Raw genomic sequence first — 15,095 nt, forward strand, 5'->3', positions numbered from 1 at the left:
TGAAATTTATTTATTTTTATTTTTTATTATTTTTTATTATTTTTTATTATTTTTTATTATTATTATTTTTTTTTAATTTGTATAATAAATTTAAGATAGATCATATTCATAAACCTTTTTATTATCTACATTCTTGGCATCTAAAGGATCAATAGCACTTTCGTAAGATTTTGGCTGTTCCTGAAAACTGACTGGCTTTTTACTACTAGTATGAATAAAACTAGTCCTCCTTCGAGAAGATGGCTTGGTAGTACCAAGCAATAATCCTTTATCTGCTTCATTGAATAGATGATCAGAATGGATATTTGTGTTATTGTCACTATGATTATTTGATACCCATTTAAATTTTTGAGTAGAGGTCGCCCTTTTAAGATTCGGTAATTGAAGATCTGGATCTGACAAAAGATCTTCGATTCGATATTTAATATGCTGTTTGGGCGGTGTTGGCGTTGTTGGTACGTAGGGAGTAAACTGTAAAGGCTTACTCTTTTCATTATCTTCAGTTAGTAATGATGGTGAAGTAAACGATCTATTGTTTAGCTTTGGCGGAGGTAGAGCAGCTATTTCAGTACGGTCAACAAGGTCCCATTCATCACTAGGAGGTGATGATGATTCATTTTTTTCAAACTGTGAAATTACACTAGAGTCTAATTGGGTCTGTTTTCCGAGTAAGACATCACGTATATGCTTAAGACCTGCAAGTGCTGTGATAATCGTCATATCATTAGGACTTTCTTCAAATGATATTTTTTGATGAGTATTAGCGTGATTGTTTTTATCAGAAGGTGTTATATCGTCGCCTTCTTCGTTATCATCATCTGTCCCATTTTCCATTTTAGATTCTTCTTTTTTTAAAGTCATTTCTTCTTTTTCAGACGAAGGAAATAGTTCATTCTCCAAAAGTCGAATACATGTTGCCATCATCTCACCCATTTGATGATTGATAGAACTCTGTTGCTGTGTTGGAGTGTTATGCTTGAGTGATGATAATGGTTTTTGCAATGATGATGATTGCTCAGATTTATGTGTTGTGATTATACGTTCAATAGTAGAAGGAAATTCAGACGAAACTGTAGAATGTCTTGGTCCTAATCCATCCTGAGGTCTACTACTACCCAAAATATTCTCTCCAAACGTATTTACATTTTTCTATTTTTTTTTCATCTTTATAAACAATAATTGTAACAAACAACATACAATTAAACTTACTTGGACGGTGCCCATAACACCAGCAATAGCTCTATTTAAATCTCTCACTTGTGGATTCTTCATCACATTATTCGTAAGTCTCGAGAAACTCTCAAAACCTTGCGAGCCTTTATGGCTTAAAGGTGGATGTTGTCTCATTGAATCTGTAAATATATCATTAGACATACTTTTACGAGGTTCCTTTCCTGATCGAACATCATTTTGCTGTAATATATGTAAAGCAGTATCTGTTGACAAATTTTCTTGCAAATATTTCGCTTGTTCAACTAATGAAGCGGGTTTCGAAATAGGAGGTGGACGCATTAATAAGCTTAAGCATTCTGCATAATCCTTTTGCAATACTATAATGGAGTTTTTGAATTTTAATGATAAAACATCATCTGTATTCCAGGTACTTACATAAATCCCTCATATGTAAAAGGATCACTAAACATATATATTCCACAATCTGAAGCGTTGGATCTTGAGCAAATATAGCGTCCCATAATTTTAATAATTCATAAATATCAAATTCTCTTCCAAAAAGTAAACGAATCCAACGACTATAGAATAGAAAAGAAAAAAAATAGATATATATATGTATATACATGTATATATTAGACCTATATCTTTCTATTATTCTTATTATTATTACAGTCCATATAGTTGTGGTTCAATACCAAAATTTTCTAAATGTTGATATAATAATGGATCTACAGTACGAAGATAATGATGATGTATACGATAGCATGTCATTACTATAGGATTTAATCGAGCACTCTAAAGAAAAAAAAAAGGGGGGAAGGGAGGGGGTAAATACATTTAAAGAAATATATCGTAAATATATTCTATTTTACTTCGGTAGGCTTAGGTATATCATTATTGGCCATAGATAATAGATCCGACTATACAGAGATATGTCAAAGTTAAAATGATAGCTGTATATACATGCAATTTATGTATGCATACCTTAATTTTGTTGTTTGTAGATATATTTTTCTTTTTATTCAGTATGTCATCATTAAACTCATACCATGATTTACCATATTTCATAAGTTTATTAAACAAAATATAAGCATCATGTTCTATAAAATTGGAATTCAATACTTGAACCATTAACTTAGTAGCAGGACTAAAATAAAATAAGCATAAATTGTAAATACATAACATTAAAGCAAGCAAGTAAGCAAGCATGTTTACTTACTCTGATGAATCATAATCCAGTTTCGATTGATCTATACTTTCTAAGGCAAGTACCCAATACAACGGAGCTAATAACTCATGCATTCCTTGTCGGTAAGATACATCTTCATTTAATTTACAATAAATAAATAAAATATCAGTTAAACTTTGTTGTACTTGATTGTCTCGGAAGAAGTCTATATCAGGAAACCTTTAAAAAGAAATAGGGTCATATACATATAAACATTACTTGTATATATATATATATATATATATATGTATATGTATATTTGTGTGTGTGTGTATGTGTGTGTATGTGTTAAAACTTTACGTGCGTTCTACATCCTGCTGAATCACTTTACGTATTTCAGCATCAATAAAGTACTGCTGCCATGGGTTCTGTTATGTATAATAATAATAATAATAATAATTATATATTTGTATATGTTTTATGCATATAACACATTTAAATACATACACTGTCATTTAGAGCAAGTGGATTATTATCTGAAAGATCATCTTCATTTTTTTCACTATTCTTCATTTTTTTCGTAGGTTCTTCAATATATTTTCGTTTAAGATCTCCATATTCTTGTCGTTCCTTTAACTGCAAGGAAGACCAAGTTGAAACTTCTAGAGTAGGAAGATAACCAAGAAATATCTAACAAAGCATACACACAAGAATATAAGTATACATATAAAACGCTCTTTCTTTCTTTTCGTGTATATCTAGAAACCTTCCAGCAAACTGAACGTAATCCACTTTGACAAACAGTTCCTGCTATAGCTCGATGTCTGAGTGAATTGAGAGATAAATTGGGGTCATTAAAAATGACATCCCATGCTTTTCTATTTTTATGTATTAAAACCCATTTGACCAATGCATGTTTTATAAAAATATATATTTTTTTTGTATTATTATTATTATTTACCGTTTGGTTTCAAGTACATTGCTCATTATTATTTTAAATAAATATATACGTAATAATAAAAAAATAAAAAAAAATAAAGATACAATAATAAATGTTAGTCTTTTTATTAGTGAAAAATAAATAGCGGAAAATCAAATGCTTCTTCTTCTTCTTCTTCGCTTGATGGTGGATTTATTATCAATATTTTTATTTTATTATTTTAAGCATTGATTCCCCAATCTCCTACTATTTTCATTGCTTCTTCATCTCCATTAGCTAGTTTGGCACCATCTTCTCCTCCAAGAACATCAGCAACACACTTCCAAGGATCACGTGATCCTCCCCATTTCAGTAAATGATCTCTAAACGCTTGTCCTCTTTCCCTATTAAATGGATTTTTCTCAAAGCTTGTCTCCCAAATACGTTTTGCTAACGCTCTATCAAATAGATAAGAATAATAATTGGACCCATATCCAAATAGGTGTCCAAATTGAACCGGCCACATAGTTCCTGATACACTAGGAAACAGTCCCATCTGATCTTGCAAACGATGCCATTCCTTTACACTAGAAAATGATGAGCAATTCACCTTATCTGAATGATATACTTGATCCACAAGAGCCATCAAAATTTGACTATTCACTTCAAGGCTTTTGAATCGTTGTCGTGACTCTGCAAGTGAATGAAGAGTATCTGATGGGATCGTCTTGTTTGAAAAAGATTGTAGAACTTGTGGATGCCATACGAATTGTTCCATTAAGATAGACGGTAGCTCAACAAAATCTGAGGCGCAACGTGTTCCTGCCACGTTATGAAAATCTGTTCGGCCTAACATGGAATGCATGGCATGTCCCATTTCATGAAATAATGTCTCAATTTCCATCAACGATAAATAGGTAGGCTGGCTTGTCGTAAAATCGCACGTAAGGACAATAGCAGGTAGTTGATAAAGTCCCTCTTGACCTCGAATTCTTTCTCCCGTTAAAATAGAATTACCTTGATACCCATTAATACCACTATACTTGATATCATTCTGAAGATCATCATTATCAACACGTCTTGAGGTACGAATTGTATAATGGGCAGCACTCGTTGTTTTATGCGGACGTGCAAAAAGATCACAATAAATAGTACCAATCTTACCTTCTTCTTCACAAACCACATCTAATTTTCTCACTTGTTCATGCCAGGCTTCACCTGGTTTTAAGGGAACATGTTGAAACTCAACACCATAAAGTTGCTTAAAGAGCCCCGAAAGTGTTTGAATAACAGAGCCTAATGAGAAATAAGGTGTTGTAACAGGTGTTCGATGAATTGAGTTATAACAGTTCATGTAATATTCACGATCCCAAGCTTGTATCTTATTATATAAGGCAGATTGGTGTAATTCGGTTTGTTTCATGTTTTGTAATTTTTCCAAATCTTTTTTAAAAGCAGGCGCTTGATGTCTTAATAATGTTTTCAAGAATGTTTCAACGTTTTCTTTTTTTTTTTTTTTTTTTTTTTTTTTTTTTTTTTTTTAAAAAAAAAGGCATATATTCAGTGTTCCTAATTCCTTAATTATCATTTTTAAACACTTACTAGGGCTTTTTGCCATTTTATCTAATAATTGCAATTCAGCATAAGATGATCTTCCTACTAAAGTGGCTAAACGAGCTCTTGTTCGCATCAATTCCTCTAGTACCATTATACTTTCTTTTGTTGCTGAGTTCATTGCCTCATAAACAAGTCGTCGTACAGATTCATTTTTTACATACTTGAGAATCATTCGACATTCATTTGAATCTGTTGATATATAAGAAAATCCTCCCTTTCCAGGTAATGATTCTATTACATTTGAATTAAGCCCGACTAATGATTGAGTTGGAATACGAACGTGATGAACTGATCGAGGATTCATTTGAATAAAATCACGACCTAATTGAATTATTTGATCTGAAAGTAAAACGTATTCTTCCTTCTTCTGCTTTGGTAAATGAATGCCTGATTTTTCGAAATCGCGCAAAAATGCAATAGCAGCTGCATGCTCATCAGGTTTAAACTGATTAACAATAGACTTGTCAGCAAGTACCATAGACAAAACCTACAGGACAAAAATGTTTAATTTCTTTTCTTTTTTTTTTAAAACTGTATTTAATTCGTTTTAATAATAATGAATAAACCTGGTGAAGTCGAGCATCTATATTTAGAGTATGCATATACGAACACAGATCACTATAAGCTTTATTAGCAGCCTCCATCATGTTCCGATCAGGATGTGCGTTTCGAGTGAATTCTGCAATATCAATCACACTACAAAGGGTATCTGATAGTCGATCAAGGTTTTTTACAACTTTCTGCATTTCTTCGAGTCCATTCTTGGGCGCATTAGATATACGCTCAACAATCAGTTGGGCTCGTTGAATAGCTTGCTTAGTAGCATTATCGATACTTTGTGGATTTGCAAAATAAGGATTTTCAAAAAGCCCTACTGGTGTTGATGCATTAGTAGATTGTGTATGTTTCCAGGCTTGAGGATCGTCAAAAATCAAACGAATCGAATTATCTTTATGAAGTGATTCAAAAGTCTGACGTCGTATAGTGACATAATTGCGTGATGCAAATAAAGAAGCTGTTTGTTTTATTACATTACGTCTAGTGGAAATTGACATCCACATTATTTAATTTGATTAAATAAAAAATGGAAGATATTATGCCCCCTTCTCTTTTTAAACAACAATTATTGATGTAATAAAACTCCGATATAAAGCGCTGTTTTATATGAAAGGTTTAATTACACTTTTTTTTCCTTTTTTTTTCCTCTTTTCTCGATAAGAATATGGCGGGACCATCCAAAGGCAAACAAATAATAATAATAAAAATACCTGATAATTAAATAACTTGTTTTAAATAGGAATTCAGTTGAGTTTTCTTGCCCAAGTAGACCAAAATAAATATGAAATGATCTTTGCTCAAGTTGCGGGAGGAAGTCATGTTTTGACGGGTAAATCTCAGTAAGCTGTAGCAAAATAAAAGTAAAAAGTCTATTTCTTCTTATTCTTCTTTTTTTTTAAAAAAAAATCATAGCACATGAAGCTAAGGAAGTTCTTTCCCGGTCAAACATTGGTGATGATAACCTTGCACAAATATGGTAAGAAAACAGTTGGTAATCCTATTTTTTTTTTCATTAATTGTTATTATTATCATTATAAATATGAAAAAGGGATTTATCTAATGTGACAGGACAACCTCAACTTACATTTCCCGAATTTGCAACAGCCATGTATCTTACTTCAATGAAAATGTCAGGCAGTACCATTCCTCGTGCTTTACCAGACAGTATTCGTAATGAATTACGAAACGCTGTTTCCATCATCACTAATTCATCTTCAGCACTTACATTAAATAATCCACAATCTACACTACATTCATCTATATCGACTCAACCAACAGGATATAACCCTAGCCCTAGACAACTACCACCTCAAGTGGCTATGCCCTCTGGTATGTTGAACAATACACTCAACTTTACAAACCGCATGATGCCCCAATCCTCTTACTACACACCACCCACTTCCTTTGAAGCTCTTTCATCTTCCGTCAAAATTCCTTGGGCCGTCACTGATGAAGAAAAAAAACAGTACACTAAAATTTTTAAAGCTTGGGACACAGAGAAGAGGGGTATACTCACTGGTGAAAAAGCAAAGGAAATCTTTTCTCAATCTGGATTACCGCAAAATGTGCTTATGCAAATTTGGTAAGAAGTAAAACAAATAAATATACATATATTAATGGGATAGGCTTATCATAGGAATTTATCAGATCCTAATAATCAAGGTAAACTGAATGTGGATGAATTTGCGGTAGCTATGCATTTAATCTATCGAAAGTTAAACGGTTATAATTTACCTGAGACATTACCACCTGAGTTAATACCACCTTCAACTCGCGATTTGAATGAAAGTGTGAGTCATTTAAAGAACTCTATCTTGCAAGATATTGCCAAGAAACGTCAGTTGGCTAATTTTAGATCCACACCTTCTGAATCTCCCAAGACAGCACAAAAGAAGGAAAAGGAAGATACGGATGTGGGCTATGTCTCGAGTGCACGTCGTATGGGCCCTGACAGAACACGTACACGTGATCTCTCTCTTCGTAGTAGTAGTAGTAGTAGTTCCTCAAATAATAATAGTAGTAGTTACGGCTATCGTGGTAAGCAAACACGTATCTTTGATCTTCGCAAAGAAATTGAAGAGAAAAGACGATATATCAAAGAACTTGAAGAAGAAGCAAAGGAGCCAATTGCAAAGCCTTATACAGCATTATCATCTTTAGAGAAAAGAGAGATTGATGGACTTAAAGAGAGAATAAGAGAATTACAGATTGAGATTTCCAAGACAGGTGGTGAACAGTCAAGAGATGCATGGGATGAATATATTGCTAAATCAACTGAGCTAGCAAGTCTAGCAGAACAAGAGAAGACACTTGAAGATGAAATTGAATATATATTGGATGCCACTTTAAAGGGAGGGTTATTGGTGCGACTCAATGAGACAGAGGATGATTTAAAGGAAAGAAAGATAAAGGCTTTAAAACAAGAAGCAAATACAACAACTAACTTCATGCCACTTAACATTGTCGGTATAGGGCCTAATGGTGAAGTTACAGAGAGTGATCGAATTAAAGCAAAGGCAAAGGCTATGGTAGCAGCTCGTATGGGGAAATTGACGGGTAAAAGTATCAACCAAGCTGAAATCGATAAAATTAATGAGGAAAGAGAAGAGTTTAGACTGTATGCGGATTCAATTGCATCTGAACTGAATAGAATGGAAGAAGCAGTGAAAACGATTCGTCTAGAAATGAGCATGATTGGTTTAGATATTCGAAAGCAAGACCAAGATCAAAAGAAGATTGAGGAACGTGCTCAATTTGAATATGGCGATCATGTGGCAAAGGATCTAAAACAATTTATTGAGGAGCTCAAATATGATGCTGCTTTAGCAAAGGCGCCTGAAGTAGATCCTTCCTTTGAATCTCGATTCCCAGAATTTTAATAAATAATATAGATAATATGATTATATAAGAAACACGCTAAATGAAAAAAAAAAAAGAAAGAAATACATGCAAAGAATATTACTATTACAGACAAGCTAAATGATTAATGATTTCATTTTATTTATTTTTTTTTTTAATCTATTTTTCTGTCTTGTAATAATGGGAAATGAAGATGCTTTAGTGGGTTTTCTTTTCCTACAAGATCCCTCCAATAAGCCAACTCATATCCTAATTGATCAGGATGAATGTCTTTAAAGTTATTTGCAATAATCTCTAATAATAAATCATACAATTCTTGATATCCATTTCTATTTAAATGTAATCCATCCAACATAAATTCTGATAGGTCGCGACCTTCGCCTTCAGCAGTCTTCTTCATGATACGGGTCCAAATATCAGCTACCACCACATCTGCCCTCTGGCCAACCTGTCTGACGCATTCAGCATAACGACTAGCCGCTTCGTTTGTACGGTTCAAGACATCCCCTTGCTCCTCACAACGCTTTTTCCATTGCACTTCGTTAATAGGAGGAGGTGTGATCAAGATGAGTCTTAGGGTAGGGTTGTAAAATCGCGAAGCAGGTGATCGAACAAGGTCAATCATGGCTAAAAGATTCGATTCAAAGCGGTCAAGAGGCACGTGTTGAGGACTCATGGGTAAAGCAGCATCGTTCGCACCAAAGAAAATGGTCATGAGATGAATCCTACAGGCCTGTGCCTCTTGCTCTTTTACAGTAGGTAACAATTGTCGTAAAATGGGTAATGCCCAATCTGTATTGTAACCTGAAAACCCTCGATTAATCACATCTACTTTGCGAACATAGGCCTACATTGCAAAAAAAAAAAAAAAAAAAAAAAGTATTATACTTTATGGATATGTTGAAACAGAACAAAAAAAAATAAGTTTATGGTTTACATTAGCTAAAAGGGCACCATAACCCAGTAATTGAGGATCAAAACTAAACTAGAATAGCAGTTAATATTTTTTTTTTTTTTTTTTTTTTTTTTTTTTTTTTTTTTTTTTTTGCAATAATCATTTTCAACAGTATATTAAACCTGAGTAATTGAGTCCTTTTAAGAGAAAAAAAAAGGGTTAATAATAATAGTTTAAATTTAGAATAAAAGCAAAATAACATTACTCCAAACAAAATTATTTGGTTGTAAGGATGAGTGGATGCCATTACTTTTGTGTATAGAATAAAAAAAAAAAAAAAAAAAAAAAAAAAAAAAAAAAAAATAAGCGGCTTTACTGTTAGATAAAATATTAAACGCATTACTGCTATACTTTATTGTATAAATTGTCTATATTAGTTATTATTAAATATATTCAAGCATTTCTTTTCTTTCTTTTTTTTTCTTTTAGATATAAAAATAACTACAAATGTACATCTACGTATACATATACATATACATATATATTATATAGGTATTAAATGTAATAGAATTCGTATGCTTATTTTAATTAAGTCTATTGATAAAAAAGAATAATGAATAAACCATTTTTTGTTGAAATTTAAACTCAAAATACTTACGTTCCTTTACAGTACTTGCTACCGCACAAACAGGGTATCTTATCAGCTTCAATTGGGAATTTATAATCATATGTAATTTCCTCTCCAGGTTCAATATCTCGATTTGCGTAAATAACAATCTTTTTTTGTTTATCTACTGTAATAATCTTTGCACTACAATTAGGCTATCAAATAATAATAATAATGTTAATATTTATGTCAATTCTATAAGACTCTTTTTCTACTTTACTGCACAACAATGATTAATAAATCGAGCTACATTTCCACATTTAGTTGCATCAATTACAGTATCATCATCCACACGAAACAAATAACTACTGCCAATACCACATCTCTCATATTTCTTTTCTCTTTCCTCAGCTACTTGTTGACGAATAATTTCTCCTACATACTCAATCACCATATCATTCATATCAATATGCTCTTCTGCATAAAGTCCCCAATCATGAATAGGTGACCTAGCAAATCTCAATTGCTTTTTACGACTCATAAGTTGATTAAATTTCAAAATATCTGAATCAATCGTCTTCTTTTGTAATTCAATGCCCATTGCTAATCGTCGGTTATTGACTCGAGTTGCTCTTGATGTAATTCGATTATTTGAAGGTGATGAGACGGGTTCAGGTGTACTATTACTTAGTTCTGGTTCTATTGTTGCTGTTGAGGCTGTACGTGTTGTTGTACTTTTAGGTATAGCCTTTTTAGCATCATTTATGCCACGAACACGAGCACATCCACCTTTAATTACATTTGTTATAGGTTCTTTTAACTCATAACCTGCTCTCTCTAATAAAGCCCCACGCAAAAATGCAAAATCTTCTGGATCTTTAATTTGATTCATAGGATCCCATTCAGGTGGTTCGTCTAGTTTCTCTGGGAGCTCTATTAATTCTTCACTATCCGATTCATCCATTGTAGCTAAAAGCATCTTTTCCATTTCCTCTTTACTCAATTGTTCTGTTTCATCTGTTTCATAATAATCAGAACTTGCTACACTTGTTTCCCTTGTTGCTGCCTCTTCTTTTATCTCATAAATTCGTTCAAGTAGTGGCTCTTCTTCAGTTAAAGTCGTCTTATTTTTCTGTATCTGTTTCTTTTTATGTGTCTTTTTGATTCTTGTCTTTGTGTCATATTCGTTATCTGTATATTCATCATCATCATCATCAATCTCATGTAATTTTGATTTTTTTATCGTCTTCTTTATCTTCCTTGTTGTTTGTGTTGAATTAACACGTCTACGCTTTTTCCTTTGAGAACTAACATCATCCTCCACAATAAAGTCATCCTCTGATTCGCTCTCTACTGTACTACTCTTTTGTCGTAATTGTTTTAAAAAGTCTTCGTATCCAACGTCCTCACTCTTGGATTCATCATCACTACTAAGATAGTCCCGCAAACGAAATGGCTGACGGCCTTTCGTTGTCGGTTTTTTCACTTTAGTGTCTATTTCTTCTTCTTCTTCAAGACCTGAATGATATTCACCATCTTCAGAGCTAGAAGAGGATGAAAAAATGCGTGGCGATGAGGATATTGAAGTTGTCTCTTCTTTCTTTACTTGTTCTAAAGTCTGTGAGATAACGGTATCATGCTGTCTTGATACTACTGCTTCTTCTTCTCCCTCTTCTTCTTCTTCAGCCGTTGATGAAAAAGTAGAAATAGAATAAAGATCGTGATAGGATTTGCCATTACGCTTCAAAGAAGTTAATAACAAGGAAGACTTCTTTTTGAAATGAGGCAACTTTTTTGTTATATTGTTAGACGAAATAACAGACTCAACTATCTTTTCCTTTGAATCGATGATTTGATCAGGACTCGACACGATACGTGACATCTCGTGTTTTCGTACCTCTCTCATTGATTTTAAATGATCGTAAATCGTAGGTCCAACGATACGGTTCTTCAAATCTTTCAAGAAAACATCTGCTAATTGATTAAAGAGTAGCTCTTTAGCAGTCATTGGTGTATGGCGATTGACAGTAGTATTCTGACTTATTTTATGATTGGAAAGACTACTAGCGACTTCATTAGATGATGGTTCATTTAAATGAAATACTCCATTGACTACTGAATCAGACCCATTTTGCTTTGATAACGTTGTTCTCTCTGATACATCCTTTAATGTAATTGATAATTTATATCCCATCAGGATTTGTTTATTTGTCTCATCAAAGGCCCTTTTCGCTATTGTTAACGAATCAAATACAATAAACCAATCCTCTTCATCATGATAAATATCGATATAATCGTAATAATAGTACATCTTTTTTAATTCTTCCAAGACACCTCTTACAAATGGTAAACATTCTCTTGAGATGATTAACTTTGGATGCACAATACGATGTGGTGTTGATGAATTCGACTTTCTTCTTTTATCATCATAACTATCTATATGAGTTGATGTGGGTCGACGTCTTTTATTACTACTACTGCTACGACTACTGTTAGCAGGGCTTGGGCTTCTACTATATCTATCATATGAGTCAAGACTTGGACTTCTTCTATCATAATAATGAGAAGATCGATATCGTCGTAATGAATAATGTTCAGGAGAATGATGGCGTCGTGGAGATAAATAACGATGATAAGAATAATATCTAGATGGTATTCGCTCATCTCGATAATGATCACGCGAAGAACGAGAATAATGTCGACCATCCCAATAGTCATCTGCATCTTCAGAATAATGATGATATCTTCTATTACTGCCACTACCACTACCACTATAATAATCATAATAAGAATGATGATGATGATGATGATGTCGACTATTATATAGAGGTGTATTAGATGAGCGATGATTACTAACTAAAGAAGGACTCCTTGATTCTTGTGACGGTAAAGAAGGTGGTCTGTTTGCTTCATCAATAGCTAATTTTAATTGTTTGCCTAATCATAATATGTAAATGTATTTAGAAATTTATTATTTCTTTTTAAAGGTTTACTTTTTTTTTTGGTTACCTGTTGGATCAAAGCAAACTTTTACAGATTCAGCAACACCCATTTTACGACCGTTTCCCTTTTCAACAGCTAAACAAGCAGCAGCATGACCATCATTTAAATCATCCGAAACAAACGTAACATGGGCAATGCCTAATGAGCCACCTGTATTTGGACATTTCTCAATCTCAACGGATTGAACTTGACCATAAACTGAAAAGTAAGTCATAATTTGAGTATCTGTCATAAGTGGTGATAAACGAGATACTAAAATAGTATTAGGAGGCTTTGTGCCTACTGAGTGTTCATCAAACTAGAGTTGACAATGGATATTAATTTTAACGCGCATCGCATAAAGAAGAATATAATAAAAATTTGAATCTTACTTTATATTCAACTGTATAAAGATATTTTTTGTAAAGGAAACGACTCTTTAAAAAATTTCTTTCATAAACAAGTTTATTTTGTCGAGGATCTTGTGGAGAAGTTAAGGACTAAGAGATTATTAAAGTTAGCTAATTATAAAATATTATAAAGAAAAAAAAAATTGTTTGAATTATTTACAGATTCATCGCCATATTCAAATAAAGGATGATTACTTGTTCTTAAACCTTGGAAGTCTAGTTCAGGGTCATATATACATTTATAATTACGAGGACCCCTTCCAGTTGGATTTGAAGAACTAAATTTAAATAAAGCATTAGACACTAAATAAGTTGAATTTATTTATTTATTACCATTTTGAATCCATGGATTAGATTCAAAATTTATTATACTAATAAAAAAAGAAAAAAAGAAAAAGAAAATATGTTATGTTTTATATAAAGAGGATATAAAGAATTGTTATATAATATACAAAATATGCTTATTTACTATATTTTATATATTTTAAAGTTGTAATTATAAAAAATAAAATAAAAAATAAAAATAAAAACAAATAAAAAATAAAACTAATTGTCGGATTTTTAATTAAATGACATTTTCCCAAAATTATTGAAAAAATATAAAAAAAGAGAGATATCCTTTTTTTTTTTTTTAATTGGAAATCTTTATATCATTTGACGACATTTCCTCTACTATTATTTATTTTCGTTGCATTATAGCTGTATTTATTTAAATTAAATAAAGAGAGATTATTAAAACTTAGCCTTAGTTATGTATTATACGTATATAAGTAGTGATTTCCCCTCCCCTTTTTTTTTAAAAAAAAAGTTTAAATAAACTACTGTTTTTTAAGACTATTTCCAAAAAAAAAAATTAGACGATTAAGATTTTATTTTGAAAGAAATTTAGACACTCTGGAATTGTTTTTCCTTTCTTTTTTTATTGAACGAATATTACTAGTGTCTAAATTGTCTTGGTTTTACAGACAAGCCAAATCTTTTGCCTGTAAATAATACCTAAGGTAATTTACAAAAAAAAAAAAAAAAAAAAAAAAAAAAAAAAAAAAACTGTTTGAATTAGATGCTATAAGAGTTGTTGGTCTTTGCTTTCTTGTGCTGTTGACCCAGGCAGAGATCATATGTTTACAGCGACAGTTACGCCATGAGGAAGATCAACAAGAAATAAGATGCAAGATTAAAGAGCAACACATTGTTATACATGCTCCAAGAGGAGAAGGGCTTATCATGTAGAAAAACTTTAATTAAAAGCATCGAGACAGATTTCCCTTCAACAAAAAAAAAACCGTAGACATTGAAAAATGGAGCATTTATAGATTGTATATGCCCTCAAACATGGGTCCCCCAAATCTTCAGGTTCTACAATGAAAGGTCTACAACCCCTTTCGTTTCAATGATTATCAAGGCAGACAAAGGTCGAATAAAGAGATGACCAACATCTTATTTAATGGAGGAAAAAAGTACAATGAAGCCAAAAGACTGAAAACAGGGAAGAATACAAAGAAAAGATAAGAGGACAAAAAGAATTCATAGATTATATACGACGATAAATGTAAGACTACACCAGGAAAGAGGCAGGCAAGGTGAAAAAAAAATTTTTTTTTTCTTTCTTCAAGCATAAAAAATGATTTGTTTAAATATAAATAAAAGAAATGAATACATGAGTTAAATGGTAAACAGGCTATTATTATTGTCTTTTAACAGTCATAAATCGATAAGTGAGATGAGGTGATGACTTTATTGGTATGGAAGATGATGACCAACAAATGGTATAACATTGACCTTTTATTTCTCTATTAAAAGGACCTAATAAAGTAGATAAAGTTTTTTTACAATTATTCTTATTAGAAACCTGCTGTTTAGTGGTGGTATTTGAGTGATTATTATACATGTTATTAGAAGAAGAAGAA

At 32.1% G+C, this 15,095-nt stretch overlaps 6 protein-coding genes across 6 annotated transcripts; 1 reads left to right on the top strand and 5 right to left on the bottom strand.

Annotated features, from left to right (window-relative positions):
• Positions 1-90: 90 nt before the first annotated feature.
• On the bottom strand, positions 91-3,395 carry BX663DRAFT_565371 (rab-GTPase-TBC domain-containing protein; the record flags this gene model as incomplete). The annotated part of the gene is made up of 11 exons (XM_051532082.1): positions 3,303-3,395; positions 3,108-3,219; positions 2,849-3,031; positions 2,702-2,769; positions 2,393-2,581; positions 2,158-2,320; positions 2,046-2,093; positions 1,844-1,968; positions 1,609-1,751; positions 1,210-1,550; positions 91-1,149 (listed from the first exon to the last, which is right to left on the bottom strand). The coding sequence occupies exons 1-11, from the start codon at positions 3,326-3,328 to the stop codon at positions 91-93; spliced, it is 2,457 nt and encodes an 818-aa protein (XP_051377594.1). The 5' UTR covers positions 3,329-3,395.
• BX663DRAFT_527690 (uncharacterized protein) lies at positions 3,377-5,946 on the bottom strand. Its single transcript, XM_051530068.1, has 3 exons — positions 5,444-5,946; positions 4,863-5,364; positions 3,377-4,763 (listed from the first exon to the last, which is right to left on the bottom strand). The coding sequence occupies exons 1-3, from the start codon at positions 5,936-5,938 to the stop codon at positions 3,502-3,504; spliced, it is 2,259 nt and encodes a 752-aa protein (XP_051377595.1). The 5' UTR covers positions 5,939-5,946; the 3' UTR covers positions 3,377-3,501.
• A 275-nt stretch (positions 5,947-6,221) lies between these two features.
• On the top strand, positions 6,222-8,314 carry BX663DRAFT_490738 (uncharacterized protein; the record flags this gene model as incomplete). Its single annotated transcript, XM_051524975.1, has 4 exons — positions 6,222-6,264; positions 6,348-6,411; positions 6,484-7,017; positions 7,072-8,314. The coding sequence occupies 4 exons, from the start codon at positions 6,222-6,224 to the stop codon at positions 8,312-8,314; spliced, it is 1,884 nt and encodes a 627-aa protein (XP_051377596.1).
• A 67-nt stretch (positions 8,315-8,381) lies between these two features.
• BX663DRAFT_300419 (SGNH hydrolase-type esterase domain-containing protein) lies at positions 8,382-9,499 on the bottom strand (the record flags this gene model as incomplete). The annotated part of the gene is made up of 4 exons (XM_051522039.1): positions 8,382-9,141; positions 9,232-9,279; positions 9,372-9,386; positions 9,455-9,499. 4 exons carry the CDS (start codon positions 9,494-9,496, stop codon positions 8,449-8,451), a joined length of 798 nt encoding a protein of 265 aa, XP_051377597.1. The 3' UTR covers positions 8,382-8,448.
• Positions 9,500-9,646: 147 nt separating this feature from the next.
• BX663DRAFT_481490 (uncharacterized protein) lies at positions 9,647-13,678 on the bottom strand. The gene is made up of 8 exons (XM_051524364.1): positions 13,658-13,678; positions 13,522-13,559; positions 13,349-13,466; positions 13,171-13,278; positions 12,806-13,097; positions 10,077-12,733; positions 9,848-10,011; positions 9,647-9,783 (listed from the first exon to the last, which is right to left on the bottom strand). Exons 2-8 carry the CDS (start codon positions 13,533-13,535, stop codon positions 9,774-9,776), a joined length of 3,363 nt encoding a protein of 1,120 aa, XP_051377598.1. The 5' UTR covers positions 13,536-13,559; positions 13,658-13,678; the 3' UTR covers positions 9,647-9,773.
• A 475-nt stretch (positions 13,679-14,153) lies between these two features.
• On the bottom strand, positions 14,154-15,077 carry BX663DRAFT_527697 (uncharacterized protein). The gene is made up of 2 exons (XM_051530069.1): positions 14,249-15,077; positions 14,154-14,189 (listed from the first exon to the last, which is right to left on the bottom strand). The coding sequence occupies exon 1, from the start codon at positions 14,802-14,804 to the stop codon at positions 14,586-14,588; it is 219 nt and encodes a 72-aa protein (XP_051377599.1). The 5' UTR covers positions 14,805-15,077; the 3' UTR covers positions 14,154-14,189; positions 14,249-14,585.
• Positions 15,078-15,095: the final 18 nt, after the last annotated feature.

The sequence above is a fragment of the Cokeromyces recurvatus genome, assembly GCF_025118155.1.
Source record: "Cokeromyces recurvatus strain NRRL 2243 chromosome Unknown BX663scaffold_53, whole genome shotgun sequence".
Classification (NCBI taxonomy): domain Eukaryota; kingdom Fungi; phylum Mucoromycota; class Mucoromycetes; order Mucorales; family Mucoraceae; genus Cokeromyces; species Cokeromyces recurvatus.

Coding starts and splice junctions, on each gene's coding strand:
- BX663DRAFT_527690 (XM_051530068.1), bottom strand. CDS start 5,938: ATGTGGATGTCAATTTCCACTAGACGTAATGTAATAAAACAAACAGCT. Junction 5,365..5,443: donor TAGATGCTCGACTTCACCAG/GTTTATTCATTA, acceptor TTTGTCCTGTAG/GTTTTGTCTATGGTACTTGC. Junction 4,764..4,862: donor TAAAATGGCAAAAAGCCCTA/GTAAGTGTTTAA, acceptor AAAAAAAAAAAG/AAAACGTTGAAACATTCTTG.
- BX663DRAFT_481490 (XM_051524364.1), bottom strand. Junction 13,279..13,348: donor TTGAATATGGCGATGAATCT/GTAAATAATTCA, acceptor ATAATCTCTTAG/TCCTTAACTTCTCCACAAGA. Junction 10,012..10,076: donor TTATTAATCATTGTTGTGCA/GTAAAGTAGAAA, acceptor ATTATTTGATAG/CCTAATTGTAGTGCAAAGAT.
- BX663DRAFT_527697 (XM_051530069.1), bottom strand. CDS start 14,804: ATGCTTGAAGAAAGAAAAAAAAAATTTTTTTTTCACCTTGCCTGCCTC.